Source organism: Acartia tonsa, chromosome 13 (assembly GCF_053477335.1).
Source record: "Acartia tonsa isolate MP-2025a chromosome 13, ASM5347733v1, whole genome shotgun sequence".
Lineage (NCBI taxonomy): Eukaryota > Metazoa > Arthropoda > Copepoda > Calanoida > Acartiidae > Acartia > Acartia tonsa.
Window position 1 is genome coordinate 38,351,881 of NC_137272.1, and position 19,113 is coordinate 38,370,993.

Consider the following 19,113-nt stretch of genomic DNA (forward strand, 5'->3'; position numbering starts at 1 on the left):
TTTTCTACCCCCCTGAAATCTGTTTTGGGTGTTAACTACCCCCCCTTAATTATCTCCCCTAAAAAAATTTACCCCAATTTAATCATGTAAATAGTACCAACTAATAATGAGGTTTATATTCATTTATTTAAGTACGATTAAATATTCCAGCATCTTCGCCCCTAGCCTCTAGGGCATCGCAAAAACTTGTTATATTTTACAAAAAGAAAAAGAAATTTTTTGGGAGGGGGGGATTCTTTGCCTAAAACCACAAAAGGACCAGTAGGTATATTACCTGAAGAGTAGAACCCAATTGGTTCAGCGGTTACCGAGATCCTAAGCTTAAGAAAGACGGATAGATAGACAGACATCGTTCTACTTTGTATTATACAGTATGACCCACGAAAAAGTATTTTTTAGCATCTGCAGCCCATATTTATCAACGAATTATTAAAAAATGTATATGTCCTTGTTCTCTATAGATTTCTACATAAGTAGATATAAAAATATTTTTTTTTACATCAATTAACAGCTGAGATTTTTAGAGCTAAAGTTTTGAAAAAGTAACTGAGCAAAAAGTAAATTTTAACATGAAACGACTTTTTTTAGCAAAATTAACGTAAAAATCTTTTTATTTTTGTTACTAGCAGAAACTTTATACAAAAATGAAAAAAAGAATTTAGGTTTTAAGTTAAAAGCATTTTTTACACATATTTTTTGAGTCTTTTTAGTTTAATGATATTTTGAAAAACCTAATTATTAGGCAAAATTGTTTTAGATTTAAAAACAAAATAAATCTTTATGAATATAGCAGGAAAATTGTTTTTGTTTCATAATCCTAACTTTAATAACAAAAAAGTTATAAAGAAAATAAAATTACAACAAAATGATTTTTTAGTCTAAAAAGCTTAATAAACCCCCTATTAAATTATTGAGATGTCAGAAAAGGGGGCGGAGCAACTGTCATAATTAATCCTTTTCATAAATAAGGGTAAATAAATAACCTGAAATTTGAAAATAATCAATTCATTCAGTAGTACTTTTTGCCATTAAAAATTGATATTTTTTGATGGAATAAAAAAGAAATAATTAGTGAACTTGTATTTCTTTGTATATCATTATTCAGTTACCAGAAATACATAATATAACCATCCAAAAAATATGAGAAACAAAATAAAATTCTTTTTCTCAGTCACTTTTTCAAAACTTTAGCTCTAAAAATCTCCGGTGTTAATGGAGGTAAAAAAAATATTTTTATATCTACTTATGTGGAAATCTATAGAGAACAAGAACATATACATTTTTAATAATTCGTTGATAAATATGGGCTGCAGATGCTATAAAATACTTTTTCGTGGGTCATACTGTAGAAAGTAGTATCTCATTCCTATAAGTACAAGAAAACATAAATATCAACTAAAAATTTGGTTGCTAACTGATGAACAAATATCATACTCTTTAAAAGTTTAACTTCGCATATGTCCTGATAAGGTTTGTAATTGGTTTAGAGGAATTTTTTTTATATTTACTGAAATGCTTGATTGAGTTGAGTTTTTTATTTTATGGAAGCTTTACTATGACCAGGCACGGTTGGTTTTTTATTAAATGAATAAGTTAGGGTACAATGTTTGGCACTTTCGATATAAGTAAATGATAATAAAAAACCCATAGAATGCGATAATAACTTCAGAAAAATCGAAGAAAATAGTTTTCATACTTAATCAACGTTTTTAAGTTTTTCTTCAAAAAGTTTAGATAAGATGCCTATAAAAGTCGTCTATGATTTTGTCAGGGATAAAAATGTAACTTTAAAATAAGAATTACAACATATTTTTTCAATTAGTACAAAGTAAAATTTTGAACATTTTATTGATCAGTATATTTTTTAAAATGTGAAGTAGAAACCTGAATATTTTATCATGAAAATTGTGTTATGATTTGATTGTCTGCTAGATTACAAGAAAAAAGATACTGACAGTACTTGTTGGTTCTTTAAAAAAAATTAGGTAGATTACTTTCAGAACCCCTCTTTTTGCAACGTTATTTCAATAGAACAGAGCCGTAGTCTTAGTGTACTCAATATCTAGACAGCCAACCATTGTTTTAGAATTGTTCAATTATTTTAACTTTTGAAAAAAACAGAATTAATGGTATTTTTGTAAATATTATACCTCCAAGAAATGTCTATACTTCCCAATCATATGTTGTGTGATATTTAAGAGGAATTATTTTGATATAATATCATTAAAATATTCATTGAAAAAAGTGCTATTCTAGCTTATACTTTACATTTTAATGTGTATGATAATTCAAATAAAAGATAATGAAGATTTATATTATATTTAATTATTATAATTAAAAAGAAAAACCTGGAAACAGTAAAAAACTGACTTTATTTTATTGACGTAGGGAAAATTTTGTCAAATATTTGAATAAAAAAACAATATAAAACAAAATAAATTATTTTTAATATAGTCATAAAAAGGCTTAATGAGTTTAGGAAATATTTCATTAACTAATCATGTCATTTAAACTCTATTACACAGATACAGTGTAAAAAGATGTTTTCATTTTAATTTTAAGTAATTTCAAATGCATTTTAATACCTTTTAATGATTTATTTTTTGAAACATCTTTTTATAAAATGTTATTGATTTTTGAAGTTATATGTTAAAATGTTTTTAAATTTTGTTAACATTTTGTTTTAAATGTAAAAAAATGGTAATTCTAAACATTCAAAAAATGATTTTATTAAATTTTCATCACTTAAATTGCATGTTTGATGAAATTTTCAACTGATAATTCAAGAAAAATTGTTTAAGTTTTATTATATTTTACTTTGAAATGTTAAAAAAATATAATTATTGTCTAAAATGTGGAAGTTATACTTTCCTCAAAAAAGACCTAAAACATGCAAATTAACACGTGTAATGAGATTTTTTTTCTTTCAGGTTTAATTTTAAGTAATTATTGATATTTTTTGTAAAAAGGATTTTATATAAAAAGTTTTAAAACTCGAGTTATGTAGTGGTTCTAAAAAAGGTTGCGAATTTATGCAATTTTCTTGCAAAAAAAATTTTCTAGGATTTTAAAAATAGCAAAGGGTGTTATTAGATGTACTTACAGATACAATTGCTAAGTAATTTTGGCCAAACACTAAAATAAAGTTTTCACATCTGAGGGTCCAAACGTGCAGGGTTTCGGATCCGCATTGATTTTTTACGGATCCGGATCCTCCAAATTTGGTCAGTGTGGATCCAGATAAAATCACCAAATTTTTCAAAAATATTTATTCTTTAATTCGAAGTCAAAAATACTTTTAATTTTCAAGTCTGACCCTAAACCTGAAAGATTGGCTCTCATCAAGAAAATGTCTGAGATTTTATATAAATTTAGGTAGATTTTTCCATTTTTTCCGCATTTTTTTGAGTCCAAGGATCCGGATCCGAAACCCTGACTATGACGTCATAAATCCCAGGATAAATTGGTAAAATGGCGCGCGAAGCGCGGAGAATTTTTTTTGTAGTTTTTATGAAATACAAATACATTAATGATTACTAATACTAATCATACATTACAGAAAAACGTACAATAACGTATGCTGAAATGTTCATATTGTACACAAAAATCAATAACGAACAAAAACGTACCAAAAAACCTAAAAGTGGTGTTCAATATGAACATATTGAACATAACGTACATAGTGGTCACCCTGCTCTTATAATAGAAAAGAAGTTGAGGTTTTGATTTGAGCAAGGGGTCGAACTTGAAACCTTACTTTTAATAAAGCAGAGCTTTTCTATGATTAGAGTCGGTATGTCCGTCAATTACGGTTAGGTATGTCCTTTAAACAGTATTCTGTATTTAACAATTTTACAAAAAAAATGACGTATGATTTTGTCAAAAATAATACATTTATAAGTCCAAGCAAACGAATGAGAAAACGTGATTATAAAACGTTGGGTACCAGTATAATTTACACTTTACAGTCCATTCAATCCCTACTTGCCTTCCGGGTTTTTAAAAATGGACAAACAATGAAATAATATGAAATATATACATGGATATACTGAGAAAGAAAATTTGTAGTTAATTTAGCTTGCTAACACAGAACTCGTTTATTGTTCATTAGTTCATCTAGTAGAAGGGGAGTGGGTAGATTGGGGGGTGGGGGGTATGGTTATTTTAGCCAGCTATGAGTTTCACTTTATCAGAATACATGAAAATATGATGCAGCATCCAAGTAATAATATTTCCGTTGTAGTAGCGCCTCTAAAATGGAATGGACACACACACAAATAATCTATGATTCATACCCAGGAATCTGAGGGGATTAGAAAATGGACTTTGCATTGATGTACATCACCAAAAATTATAAATAAAAATCTATACAATATAAAACATTGGTTAAAAAGATTGGGCACTACAAGTTCGGACCCTACCAATCACAATTCAATTTTTTAACCTACGAGTAAAAAAACTTATTAATAAAACTTTGAGTACTTGTGTCATTAATTATCAAATGTCCTTAACAGTGCAGTGGTCCTTTTTTGGGATAGTATCGACTTTAAAATGGATTTATAATTACTTAGACATTACATCAGATTTTCCTGTTCTATTAAAAAGTGAACTATTCGGCGGGCTAAAATTTATATCTCCCCCATTCCTCTTCTTTACCCCTTCCCTTCCATCCCGACCAACAAATGTGAGGGGATATTGCAACCTAAATTTTTCTCTTCTTGTAGTCGATATAAACCAATAAAATTGCATGTTGACAAGGATATTGATCAGAGATCTAAATTGATAAGACAATGGCCGATAAATTGATGTACATCGCTAATATTATTACACAAATTTACCCTTTTTTTTACTACTATAGTGGTTGAAACGTTGGACACCCAACTTAATGAACAAACCAATCAAAATTCAAAACTTAATAAAAGTCCCCAAATTTGTAAAGCCAACGAATATATGATTAGTGAGATGAACAGCCCATTGTCCCCTCCCTCCCTGGATATTGATAGAGCTATATTATAAAATACTCATGTTGCATGTTGCAGTTGTTTACTCAGCTGGGCCCAGGAAGGGAACTTTGATGATAAACAAAAATACCCCTCATTAGATTACAATTTAAGTTTAAAATGTCTGGACACTTAACTTTATTGTGTTTTAAATTGTCACATAATCTTTAAGCAACGATCACAGAGTTGATAAATACATTTTATACCCAAAGTTTTTAAGCTAATATAATTTACAGTCCAATGTCCACCCTCTCCGTGACTCTGCTAGTTCAATAAGCTTAGTACTCAGATTTCATACATTTTCAACCCCCCCCCCCCCCATAAAATAGGGTTAAAATCATATCGATCCAAAGAAACAATAAGTTATAAAGACATCCTGTTACTTTTTTTTACAAGAAATACTGGTTAACTTCAAGCGTAGTTTGTAGTATATTTAGAATTGAAAACAAAACCATATGTTAAAAATAACCTCCCATTAAAAAAAATATTTACCCTCCCCCCCCCCCCAAAAAAAAAATAAGCTTGGATGCCCCTGGTACATCCCCAGTAATGATAAACAAAATTACCCCATATGTAGATTAAGATTATTGGTTGAAAAGTGTGGACACTGATAGTCTTAAACCAACCAATGAAAATACAATAAAAGTACCCAAAGTTTTGCGCCAACCAATAAAATAAAGTAATTTTAAAACTTTGGGTACCAATTTAATTTACAGTCTAATACACCCTCCTCCCTGGGGACAGTAAAGAATTTCTGTTATGATCTTTATGTAAGAATGTTAAAAAATATTGAGAGGGTTTTACCTATTAGAAGCTAACCTGTAAAGTTCAGCTAGATCAAAACAGACGCACACATTCAACGGCAAAATTTGTGCTGTGTTGTTATTTTTGTTTTTTTGGGGTCAGTAGCTTAAAAAATATCTGAACTAGTATCCTATTATATGTATACTAGCAGCTACGCCCCTAGCATCTAGAGGCTCTTTATTCGAAGGGGCAAAAAAAGAACTAAAGAATAGCTTAAAACCATCGTAAACCTTAAATATGAAAATATAACAGCATAAAACCATCACAAAAATTATGTGAAGCTTACCTAGAATAGAGAACCCAATCTGTTTAGCAGTTATTGAAATCTAAAGCTTAAGACAAAAAACTCCAACTTCTTTATATAATAGGATGTTATTTTTTTCTAAATACTTATACTCTTCTTATATTTATTTAAGTCTCGTTGTAAGTAAAAGATCCCTCCCCTCCCCCTATTATGATGTATGATATATGATGAATGATCATCGGTCAACTTTTGCTAAAACAGATGGGGGGGGGGGGGGAGTTCAGTATAGGTCAAGTGAAAGTTAAATCCTAAAGGGTATTATTTTCTTCCATCCAAAGTTGTAAGTCAAATATAAATATGAAGGGGGGGGGGTGAGGGATATTTTTAAGGTTTAATTATATCAACAAGGATCACAACATCCATAAAAGCGAAATGGTAGTACAATCAAACATTAACATAAGCATAAATGTATAAGTATAATCAAAATTATAAGTAAGTATTATATAGTTGCAACGCTTTCTAAATCTATACAATATCTATACATTAAATTAATGATGCACACACCGACGCGTCAAGTCTCAAGAACCAACACAAATTATAGAAAAACCTCGCTTAGCTTAGACATACATTTATTAAACTTTAACAGTATATACAGAGTGACCACTCAAAATTTACAAATATATAGTACATTTATAGTACATGAAAATTTTCATATAGTACCATATAGTACACAAAATTTTAACTAATATAGTACCATATAGTACCAAAATTTTAACTAATATAGTACTATGTAGTACCAAAATTTTAACTGATATTTGTAGTAATACCATATAGTGCCAAATATTTAAAAATAGTACCTATATATCTTATTAAATAAAGTAGTAAGGGTTTTATGTCTGAAGCTTAAGATCTCATTAACTACTGAACCAATTGGGTTGGCAATTTTAGGTAAGCTTCACTTAGGTCGTATGATGGTTTAAGGATTTAATTTAAGTTTAAGCCCTGCAGAAAACCAACCTAGCCAGCGGGGGTTAGCTTCAGGTTAGTTAATGCTAATTTTCGCTCAGCATTTGAGTTTCTTGACCTAAAAAACCTATATTTTGATATATAACAAGATATATATTGGAAAAAATGCACTTAACCCCTGCGGGCCACCAACCTAGCCCGCTGGGGCTAGCTTCAGATTAGTCTAATGCTTATTTTAGCTCTGAATTTGTGTTCCTTCACCTAAAAAACCTATAATTTAATGTATCACAACATATATATTGGGGAAAATGCACTTAACCACTGCGGCCCACCCACCTAGCACCCTGGGGTCGGTCCCCGACTTGCTGAATCATCATAAATGAAGTTAAAACCCTAAGAAAAAACAATTTAAGGTAGGTTTCCACATCAAAATAGACCAAAAAAAAGCCTAAAAACCCCATTTCCGCGGGGTTTTTCTTACCTAATATGTACCAATATTCCCACCCCCCCTTTCTAAATGTAATATTCATAACAATTGGCTGATTTATAGACTTGAGCATCTACTTCTATATTAAGTACATACAAGTGTAACAAACACACAAACTTTTTGGGTACGAATATTTTTGGGTAAAACAAGGATGACAACATCCATAAAAGTGAAGCACTGAAATGAAAGGACACACGAACATTAACACTTGTTGAGTGTCAGAGCTGAATAAACTGAATATTAATGCAAATGTCTAAACAAAATTATAAGTAAATTTGTTGCAAAATATATGTTACTGTTTAAGGACATACTGACGTTTTTAGGACTTTATTATAGAGATGCTTCGCTTATAATGCTATACCTTGTTGTAATAGAAATCAGTATACCAAAAATCAGATGAATCAGATAATTTTAACATACAAAAATTTGTTGTCAAAAAGTAAAAAATCAGCATGTTTTAAATAGACGTAGGGACTTTCTGGTAACTCTTATAGAGTTGCTGCGCTTTCAAAGTAGTACCTATTTGTTAAAGGAATCATCATGCAAAGTTTGAAATCGATAGGACAATTCTAACCTGTTTAAATTAACAAAAAAAGCTTACTGTAACAGACGGGCCGAACCTAATTATAGAAAGGGAGCAGTAAACATTTTTTTTATTGGTGGAAGAACCGAACACTAGAAGACTTTTTTTCAAAAAAAGTCCTAAAAATGAACATTTATTGCTTAATTAAAGGTGTCGCACAGAAAGGTGTTAATCAAAACTTATACATTTCACCGACTCAGAATTACCAATTTTTTAAAATTCAATGGGCGTGCTGTTCCAACTAATTCCTTTTAAGATATAATGACCATTGATACCCAAAAAAGTGTTCTGGTAGATTTTTTTCAGTAATATGTCAGTTTTGATTGCCATAAGAAGGGGAAGGGTTCCCTCCGTGGGAGAAATTTTTTTCTTCTTTTAAAGTATGGCTTTAATTACCTTCCTGAAGAGCAGATTAAGAATCAAAAAACGGTTTATAAAAATGTTGACCCTTGAAAAGTTATCCTTAAATAACTGTCAAAATTAGCTGATTTTGCTAAAACGTCCAAAATTGTCAGTCTTTTGAGGATAGCCCTTGCTATGATTAAAATCTATAAAAATAGTTTTTTTTAAATTCTTTAATATACTCTTCAAAGCGAATTCGGGAAGGTATATAAAGCAATAAAAAAATTCATTTTTTGTATTAAAATCGAAATTGACATATTGCTGAAAAAAGCTACCAGAACACTTTTTTTGGTGTCAATTGTCATAATATCATAAAAGAAATGGGTTAAAATAATGCGCCTAATTTTTTTTGTATTTTGAGACGGTATACTATAAAAACACCTCCAAGGTCCTACCCTAACCCAGCAGAGCATTCTTTACTTAACCTAACTTGGTCATCTAGCAATCCTATTATATAAAGTAGTAAGCGTTTTTTGTCTGTCGCAAAGGATCTCGCTAACCGCTGAACCTATATTGTTCTCCTTTACAGTGAAGCTTCTTATAGGTCTTAAGAAAATTTTTAATTATTTTTGGGAAGGGTATCTTCACCCTCCTCCCCCCAAAAAAATTATTTTTTTACTCTTATGAAACTCAAATTTAAAATGGGATGATGTCGACTTTTTCCCTCCAACCTTAAGTGCCCCTAGAGGCTTCTAGGAGCGTAGCCGCTAGTATACAGAAAAAGCACCAATCAAAAATTTAAAGGTTAAAAATTTAGCCTATGTATTAAGCCGCTTCAGCAATCTCCAAAATATGAAGAACAAGAAGAGTTTATATCATAAGAAATAATAAAAATCATTGAATCAAAAATATGTATGATCAAGGTGATTTTAAGAGTCATTGCATATCTCAGAGCTTATGTTAGCCTATGAAGCTTTGGTTTATAATTTTTATTTTACATACCCAAATCACTTTTCTCTTTTTTAGTATGTGCCAGAGCTGAAATTGTGAGGCTGCAGTGAATTTAGAAAAATATTTAAAAGCATTTTTGTAATGTAAAATAAATACCTACTCAATAATGATTTTTAAATGAATGTTGATGAATTTTTATCCTGAGTAGATGAATTGTAATGTCAAAGAAAGAATAAATAATACTCATAATAATAATATAAAAAACAGGTAAAATAAATACTATACAATGTAATACTACAAACAATATTATCATACTTAATTAGTTTTAAAATAATATTAAAAAAAAATTTTATAGTACCAAAATTTCAACTCATATAGTACATATAGTACATATTTTGTCATATAGTACCATATAGTACAAAATTTTGACTATATAGTACATATAGTACATATAGTACACAGTGGTCACCCTGTATATAGTCCTCCCCCTCCCCTTTATGATAGGAAGTTGGTCATGAATATGATGTTTACAAATGAGCAATTTTTTTATAAGTTACAATACACAAATTGTCAAAATCCATAAAAGCGAAACAAATTTAAAATGCATGATAATTTTGATTATTTCATTTAATTTAAGCATTCTTATAATTGTACATTCTATATCCTAGAAAGCGGTTTATATTATTTGTAAGTATGACTGAGTCTCTGAGAATTTGAATGTTTATTATTTTTTGGTTAGATTTATAATAAAATTTGTTCAACATGATTTTTAATATTAAATGCGCTGTTAACTCTATATTTGTTTGTCTGACTTTATATTCACTGAGCTTTGCTTTTAAGGGTGTTATCATACTTGTTTAGTTACATTCAGAGCGGAAGCCAAGCTACTCCTTTTTAAACATTTTGATTTTTTGAATTTTTAGTTACAAAGCTACTCTGTAATATGTTATTTGACAAGGATGACAACATACATAAAAGCAAAGCTCTAAAACGAACATTAACACATTTAGAGTTGCAAATAACAACTTTGGAGACTTTTTTTCTTTAATTTTGATTGGTTGGTTTATTAAGCATGAAATGCTGCCAAAATGAAAATAAAAAAACAAGCGAAATTAGCAATAAGAACTAAGATTAACTATCTTGCTACGAGATTGCGTGATGATAGAAAAAAAATGTATTCACCAAACCTTTATTATTCCAAGTCATAAAATTCTAGTGAGGCCATAAACCTTCTTCGTATGATAATATTTTCTGGAATTTTTATGATTTTCTGACAATGTTTGACCGTAAAGATATGTGAACATATGTAGTATCTTACAAATACATCCCAAATCTAGCATAAGTTGACCCCTTCTATCCGTATGAAAATGTTAACAAAGGTGTGAAGTCTCAATTTCCGGTCGTTTGAATATATCGAGGAATTTGTATATTTTTAGGGTTATTTTAGTATTTTGAAAATATTGAAAACAGTAACATTTCTCTACGAAATCACCCATCGTTTAAGATTTTGAGTATGTTTTGAAAAATACTATAAACTAAAACTATCATTGATAATAACATAGGTCCCAAGGTACTAACATACCAACTATTGCAGTCAACCAACCCATCAATTGCCTGACCTTTGACTGTTAACGACTTGTAGAGATGTTAATCACTAAAAAAACTCACTTCGTAGTAAATTCTTTTCCACAGTAGGAGCAAAGGAAACACTTTTTATATTTACAATTATCTACATCAAACTTCATCTCAAAATACAATTTCCTCCTAAAAAAATACAAAGTAAAAAAGAAAAACAAGAAAGAAACTTTCACAAAAGCAAAGCTAAATAAAATGTGATACAATTGACAAGAATAGAATAGCTGCACTTGAAATTTTGTTTAAGAAACATTATATCAATAACCTGATAAAATTAATAAACATTTATAAAAAGTACTCAACTAGAGTTTTGATAAAGACTATAGAGTTGCAAAGCTTTCTAAATAGATCAGGATCAGCATTCAGCATGCTAGGACGATAATTAAAACAAAATTATAATTATACTCCTCTGGATATTTAATCTTTTTTTTATGACAATTAGACTGTATCAAAGCTTTTGATAGTTGTAATAGTTCTTTTTCATGTTATAAATTACCTTTCAACGATGAGGTTAAGATCATGTATGACCCTAAAATGCATCTCTAAATTCTCCTTATTTGTCAGTGGCTCTGATATTTGATTGGTGGATTTTTGTTGCTCGCATATTCTACATTTGCCCCACACACTTTTATTCTTCATAAATATTTCCAAACATGGGTTATCCTAAAATAATAAAATATAATAAATATGAATTAAGTGAACTGCATATTATTATCTGTTCAATAGTTTAAACTACATCTATAAGACATAGGTATATTTTCAGTTTTTTTATCAAGACTTGAAAATCATACTTTTTGGATATATATGTAACATAAATGGCTGTACTGTTTTCACATAAACCAGCATAAGGACTATTTTGGTGGTGCCTAATTGATTGCTATTTATTGTAGTTATAAATGCTATATGTTAGATGGTATTCTTGTAACATATGCTTGCAATCAAACTTGTTAAATGCACTTCATGCAACTATCCCTTTAAATGTAAAATCCGAAATGAAAACTCATGCCTTTTAAAATCAAATCTTACTGTACTTTATAAAAAAAGGCATGAAAACCAGTAACATATATAATTAGTGAAGAAAATGAAATGCGCCTGTTTAGGGTCCAGGCATTCTCCCTACACTTACTAAATATTTCGCGCACCTGACATTGATGGCATCAGTAGGAACCATTGTTGACGTCTTTACTTTACTTTACAAGATTCGAACCCATCACCTACCTAACAACTAGCGGATTTTGACAATAAGCATTGGATACCTGAACCATTTTTGCATTATTTCTCTTGGTCATAACCACGGGCAGGTTCAGAGCTACTTTGTCCACCATAATGGTGCGCTTGATGTGTACCCCAGGTACAGCAACAGCTACAGATGGAGCTTCTAGTTCATCGTCTGATACCACTATATTAAATAAGAGTAAGTTATCAAAATAAGTTTTGATAAGTAGCTCCCCTAGGACATAAAGCTCTACCTGAGAAAGCAATTCTTTATCTATTAAAGGTGGAAGAAGAAGCCAGCCCAAGCAATTTAATTGTTATTGTCCATTAATATTATTATGTCCATTGTTTATCTTATTTACTCTGCTGTTATGGTTATATATTTTATGTGTAATAAAATATTACTGTTTGCAGATAGATTGGGTTTTAATTGTCTTTGATATAGCTAAAGAATTCAACAAATTGTCAGTTATATTTAGTTACAGACGATTAAACAAAAGCAATGGTTTGGCTTCTGACAGGCACAAATTCTTACTAATACTATTTTGACTTCCGAGACAAAGGTCGTGCAATTAATTAGTTGTACCTATGGCGTCCTTATTAATAGATGAAGTGGCCTCCGGGAAGTTTTTCTTTAATAGGCTTTGTCTTGATCCTCCATGTTTACTAAAAATAAGAATTTTAAAATCAATATTTTACCCTAACTTTACACCAGTCAAAATAACATTTTTTATAAGAACATCAAGCACTTTAAAACCACCTAACGAAAAAGGCAGAACATTTTTTATTCACTTACTTACTTAATTTCAAAGTGACATTTGTATAAATTACCTACTCCTACAATGTTTATATTTTTATAAAAATGTTTTTGAAGTAAGAATCATAATACCTTATAAGTCTAGTAGAAACAGAGGAACTTCTGGCAGCATTGCCTTCTGATTTAACCAACTAAAAATATTCATACAAATTAACATTAAAAATCTGACTTTACTGTGGCTGATTTAAAAGACGTATTGTGTATAATACCATACTTAAGGTGAAGTGTACAAATTTTTTTCAATAGGTAATTATCAAATTGTAGAAAGAAGTTTTTTCTGTTTAACTTGACACCTCTGCTCCCTTTGTGAATAAAAATTTCACTTTTGACCGTTGCCGACTGAATACTATCAGAGTGCATCCGATGTGCTGCTTAACCCAAATATATATGTACCTTATCTTTCTTGATGAGAACTATTTTGGGTGTTGTTTGGGTATTCTCAGTTTTGATATCAAGTCCATCTGAACTTGAGACCAGACCACCAGATGTAAAAACCTGGCGGCTAGCTGTAGAAACTTGGATACCAGCTGTAGAAACCTGGACAGGTATCAAACGGCCTCCAGAAAATTGAAACTGTCCACTCTGATTTTACATGCTTTCATTATGTATAGTAAAGGCAATTGATGTATAAGACGTGGATATTGGTACAGGATTTGTCGTCAACTTAGGTTGCTATCATAGTCCTCATATTCTATTCACGTTCCTCCAAGGACAGGGGATGAGGTATTGTCATAAAGGAGATGGGGTTTTATTTTATCAGGTTACGCGAGAATCTCTCACAATATCAACGTTTTTTATATCCATTGGTACACAGAACTTTTAGGCGTTCTCCTCTTAGATTTTTTTTTCAATTTTGAAAATTTGAGTAAGCCCCCCCCCCCCCCCGACAACAAACAACTATTTAAGGTTAGGTTTGGTTATAGGAGGGAGCCGAGCGCTGCGGCTAGGCAGGTAGGGGGGCCGAGCGCTGCGGCCAGAGTTATTCGTTGTCGGGAGGGGGCCGGGGGGGGGGACTCAAATTTTCAAAATTGAAAAAAAAAATTTTAAGAGGATATTACCAACTTTTATGCTTGGCTTTTCTTCCCAAATTGAAATTAAAATAATCATTTACTATTAATGATTTATTCAAATGATTTAAAATCGAAGCTACTCTACAATTCAATCAGGGGGAAATCGAAAAGTTATGACCTAAAATTATTCTCTTTTCCCAGGGTCCCATTAAAGTTGTTTAGGTAGAAGTTTTTCTTTTATTAAAAATGAAAACATTCCTGAAGGATTTGAGCTCCGGCAGGCGTCAGTAAACTTGCTCCAGATCTAACCTGGATTTGACCGCTGGGAATTCGCTTAATGCCACTGCTTGGTATTCCTGTTTGACAAAAAAAACGATATCATTTTTTTTTATTAAAATATCATTTCTATATCAATTGAAAATGATCTATTACTAAGCTAAATGCGTTCTTAACCCGAGTTTGATCATCATAAACCAATATGGCTTTAGCTAGGGATGACAGAGGTGTCCTATTTTTAACATTTTTATAGAATGAACTTGACAATAGAAGAAATGCATAAAATAACGATCATTCATTAAAGTTATTCTTGTGTTATGTAGATAATGTGCTAAGAATACCACTGATATTCTACTTACAGATAACTATACCCTAGATAAAGAATAGCTGTGTTACTAATATACCTGGAACCATGCTGCTACTGGTTGACGTAATCAGCTGTTTAGGTGGACTAACAGCTGATCCCAAGACAGGTTGCTGATGACCGCTAGAGGATACAAGCTTGAAACCTGGCTGCTGATTTGACATTAATTGTCCTTGCAACTAAATAAAAAATCATATTTTATGAATCACAAAAATATAAAAACGATGTAAAAAATTGACAAAGCTATTCATAGTCCATAGATTATTGCTTATTAATCAGATGAGCTTACTAGGCTTAATGAATGGCATACAGTAGTCACAATACGCATATATCCCACGTAGAATTATGGACTGACAGACGGACAAGGAAAGTTGATTCGTTTTTAACTCATACATAAATCTAAAGACCCATAAAGTTAAAAAAAAAAACTCAGAAGAATCTTCACAAAAAAATCTGATAATTGACTAGGTATAAAGATTATACCTGAGGGACTACTTTAATAATGCCATGGCTTGTTTGGATTTCAAATCCTGCAGGATGTACACTCTACTTAACACAAGTTTCAAATAGAGTTTTATTTACATATCAAGAAAAAGAATGATTAAACAATAAACATAGAAAATAGCAATTCTTTACCTATGAGAAAAAAAATCAAGAAAAGTTTCACATGATGTGATTGTGCCATAGTTGTCTTTAAAACAATGGAGTACCTATTATTTTCCTTCTTTTTTTTGGAAAGAGTGGGTGGTCCATCAACCCCCAAAAAATTAGATTCAAACCAATACAGGAATAGTCCTTATATTCACTGAAGAGTAAAGCCAAAAAGGTTCAGCGGTTACCGAGATCTTAAAATATTCAATTAATTCCTCTATTCTTTCCTGTTTTGAGTTTGTCTGTTGAGGAAACAATATTGGATTCAGAGAGGTTGCACTCACCACCTTCAGAGATCATAATTAAATATCATAATACATCAAACAAATTATGGCCTGACACCTGCCCAGTAGAATCTACCAGACTCAATTCTGTATACATACCTTACATATATTCTTTTGATGTCAAAGCCGTAGTAGATATCTATAATAACATCTCTAGTATGACTCAGTGTGAGCCAGAACCGAAAGACAGTTTTGACATCTGTTGTTGCATTACCCATTTGATAAAATGAAAAATTAATTCCTTAGCATCAACTAGTTGTATATCATCTCTACACAAGATAACACTATGGTCAACAATAAATACATATATTTCTAGTATGGCTTCGAAGTTTGAAACCGATCAATAGCTGCTAGATGAAGACCTGTTCTCGGCAATACTGAAATAACGTATAGCATCGTAATACAGACAATTTTTAACAAATAATATAATGAAAATCATAATTTTTCATCTTAATATCCGCGGAAAGCTGCCTATATGATGCGAAAATAAATATAATATGAAGTAATAATGAACTATGCCTGTGGGGTCATACTCTTTGAGGTAACATCCTGATGAACTTGCTTCTTAACAGCATACCTGCTATTTAGCAACAATTTCCCATCTGGCCTAAAAACATAATTTACTATTCAGGGGTGTATATTTTCAAACAAAGATGTATAAAATTTTTATTATTTATTCCTTTCCTAAAAGGACTAGGAGCTTGGCCAATATAGCCCTCTATGAACACTATAAATAGAAGGGAAGTCGACATGTAATTTTAAATTTTTCAAAAAACTTTTCTGGACCTAAAAGAATCTTTTCTTTCAAGCATCGCCAAAACAGTTTACCATTAAGCGAGCTCATCAAAAGTTATTCTAAGATTTTTCTTTTGCCCGATAGCCATATACCAACCAATATGTATGATTCTTTCTTCTAAATTCTTTGCTTGTATTGAACGAAATCGTCTTTGTTTTCACTACATAAATGACCTACCTGACAACTAATTGCGCCTCTGATTTGATTTGCTCTTTGGGTAGAATATTCTTAAATGATGTTGGGAGAATTTTTTCTCTGATATTTCCAACTTGTACGCCTGTATCAACTAAAGATAAGAATTAAAAATAATTTTTATGTACAGTATATTAAAATTCTCAAAAATGTCATAACGTTAATACGTCATGATTAGTATGTCCTTTCTTAATCATGAAAAAATCTACAAATGTCTCGGCACTTATAATGCAATTTTTGACTTTCAAATGTTTAATGATTTTGGACACATATTTGTAGCAAAAAAACAATAAAACTAGACAAACATGATTTAATTCATGATTTTTGCTTCTGTGGATGTTGTAATTTTTGCTGCCTACTATTAGATTCTCATATACGAAAAATAAGTTTTAAAAGAATTAAAGACTTTTTTAGGGTTGGGTCGGAAACCAGATATCCGGATAGTTTTAATATCCGGTATCCGGCCGGATATCTGGCCAACGCTCGATATCCGGCAAATTACAGGATATCTGGCCGGATGAGCGGCAGTAAAAATCAGCCGGATATCCGGTATCCGGATAGTTTCAATATTCGGTAACCGGCCGGATATCCGGTCAAACCGGATATCCGGCCCAACCCTAGTATTAATCTTAATTTCATAATCTTTTATTCTATTCCTGCTTGGCTCGAGGCAACGTTTGTAGTTAACATACTTGTTAACAATGGATTGGATACTTCTTTCACTGGAGATACACTTGATTCTCTGGATAAAGAACTGATCTTCAGTAGTCCAGGCATTGGTTTCTTTCTCTTCTTTGTAGCAGGACCTTTTAAGGCAATATCCATTTAAGATTTACGGGGCAAGACCAACGTTATCAAACACCTTTCTAAGGTCAAAAATACTCAAATGTGTAAAAAGAAACTACTTTCTAAATCTTACTTCTTAAAAATCAATACCTACCTACTTTCTAATTAGGTGCTTAACAACAAAATATAATAACAAAATATTTTGTCTGATGTTATCACAATGACCAAACAGAAAGGTATTACGTAAAAAAAAATATTGTATAAAGCTGCATCTTGTGGGATATTGCAACCTTGTTCTTCATCCTGCTCTCGCTCCGGTACTCTCTTGTTATCGTGCTCTTTATTTGATTCTCTTTTGTGATTCTGCTCTCTCTCTGGTTCTATCTTGACCTCTTCCAGAATATTCTCCATATTATCTTCAATAGTGATGTCTTCAGACTCGGTCTTAATCGTCTAATACATAAGATGAATAATTTTTCTTATTTGAAGGAGGGAATAACTCATCAATTATACTAAATTTAGCTTGTGATGAAGGAAATTTTTAATGTAAAGCAATTAATTTTTATTTGATTCAATGTGTGTGTGTTCAGCCATAGTTTCTTAGTGTATGGACCTAAGTAGTCATGTAGTAGATAGATTAATAATTTTGTTTGCTTCTTATGTTGTCCAATGGGACAAATTATGCTTATTAGTGCTTATTTGCGGATTTATTTGAATGTAAAGATAAGAAAATATCAAGAAAAAACCTCTGTATAGGATTGTATTTGATAACTCTTTGAATCTTATTAATTCTTTAAAATCTAGGGGAATTTAACAGAATTTATATCCACATTCCTGCGAATTTGCATTTTCAGTATTATCAAATAAACCATTGTCAAAATCAAGATCATTTAGTTCTTCTCTCTTGAGATCACAAGCTTCTTTGGATATGTCTTCATTTTCATCATTCTAGTTTCATACAAAAATGTTATTTTACATACTGAAGGCTACGCCTCTAGTTGCCTTTTGAGGGAAGAGAAGGGGATGAGTTGAGCCTCAACTTACCAATTTAATTAAGTTTTTTTAAAAATTGTTTTTTTCAAAGGGGCCATTTTGCTTTTGAGGGTTGAGGTACCCTCCCCCAAAATAGTAATAAACCTTCACTGGACCTATGCAAAGCTTCACCTTAAATAAAGGAGAACCATGTCGGTCCAGCTGTGAGCGAGATTTCAAGCTGAAGAATTATTGACGAACCGACATACAAATTGAAATCAATAAGATTTACCTAAATAATCTTGTAAAAAAAATCAACAAATTTTTGCCGTATATCTTTAACAGCTGATTGAGTTGTAATCCTTTATATACATTTAATTATATTAAAACATTGACTGTTCCTCGTAATTATCATCACTGATATTATCATCAACCTCTTCATAACACTCCATTTCATCATTATCCATACCATCTAGGAAAATATAAGTATTATGTTCTTTATGTGATTGATAAAAGACAAAACGCAAAGTTTTATAATATAACACCACCTCTCTTGTTAATAGCACATAACATGCCAATATATTAACTGAGAGTTTGTCGTTACATTATTGTTCTTTCACTCTTACCTAAAATTGCACCCCCACTCCCTTTCATAAGGGGAGCTCAAACCCTGCAAAATCCTTTTACAGAAACGTAAAAAATTTAAAATGATTTGCTTGTAGTCTTTATCTATAATAC

General features: G+C 31.0%; 1 protein-coding gene across 1 annotated transcript in view; it reads right to left on the reverse strand.

Moving 5' to 3' along the window:
• LOC145335293 (uncharacterized) overlaps nt 1–19,113 on the reverse strand; it is a 33,536-nt gene that overhangs the window by 6,204 nt on the left and 8,219 nt on the right. The window contains exons 12-27 of the mRNA XM_080181030.1: nt 18,777–18,847; nt 18,238–18,351; nt 17,694–17,856; nt 17,310–17,423; nt 16,603–16,711; nt 16,149–16,236; nt 15,573–15,632; nt 15,178–15,240; nt 14,735–14,873; nt 14,313–14,410; nt 13,438–13,626; nt 13,117–13,175; nt 12,814–12,893; nt 12,269–12,411; nt 11,509–11,675; nt 11,046–11,141 (exon numbers count right to left, since the gene is read on the reverse strand). Coding sequence (XP_080037156.1) covers nt 11,046–11,141; nt 11,509–11,675; nt 12,269–12,411; nt 12,814–12,893; nt 13,117–13,175; nt 13,438–13,626; nt 14,313–14,410; nt 14,735–14,873; nt 15,178–15,240; nt 15,573–15,632; nt 16,149–16,236; nt 16,603–16,711; nt 17,310–17,423; nt 17,694–17,856; nt 18,238–18,351; nt 18,777–18,847 — 1,753 coding nt within the window. The remainder of the gene's footprint in view (nt 1–11,045; nt 11,142–11,508; nt 11,676–12,268; nt 12,412–12,813; nt 12,894–13,116; nt 13,176–13,437; nt 13,627–14,312; nt 14,411–14,734; nt 14,874–15,177; nt 15,241–15,572; nt 15,633–16,148; nt 16,237–16,602; nt 16,712–17,309; nt 17,424–17,693; nt 17,857–18,237; nt 18,352–18,776; nt 18,848–19,113) is intronic.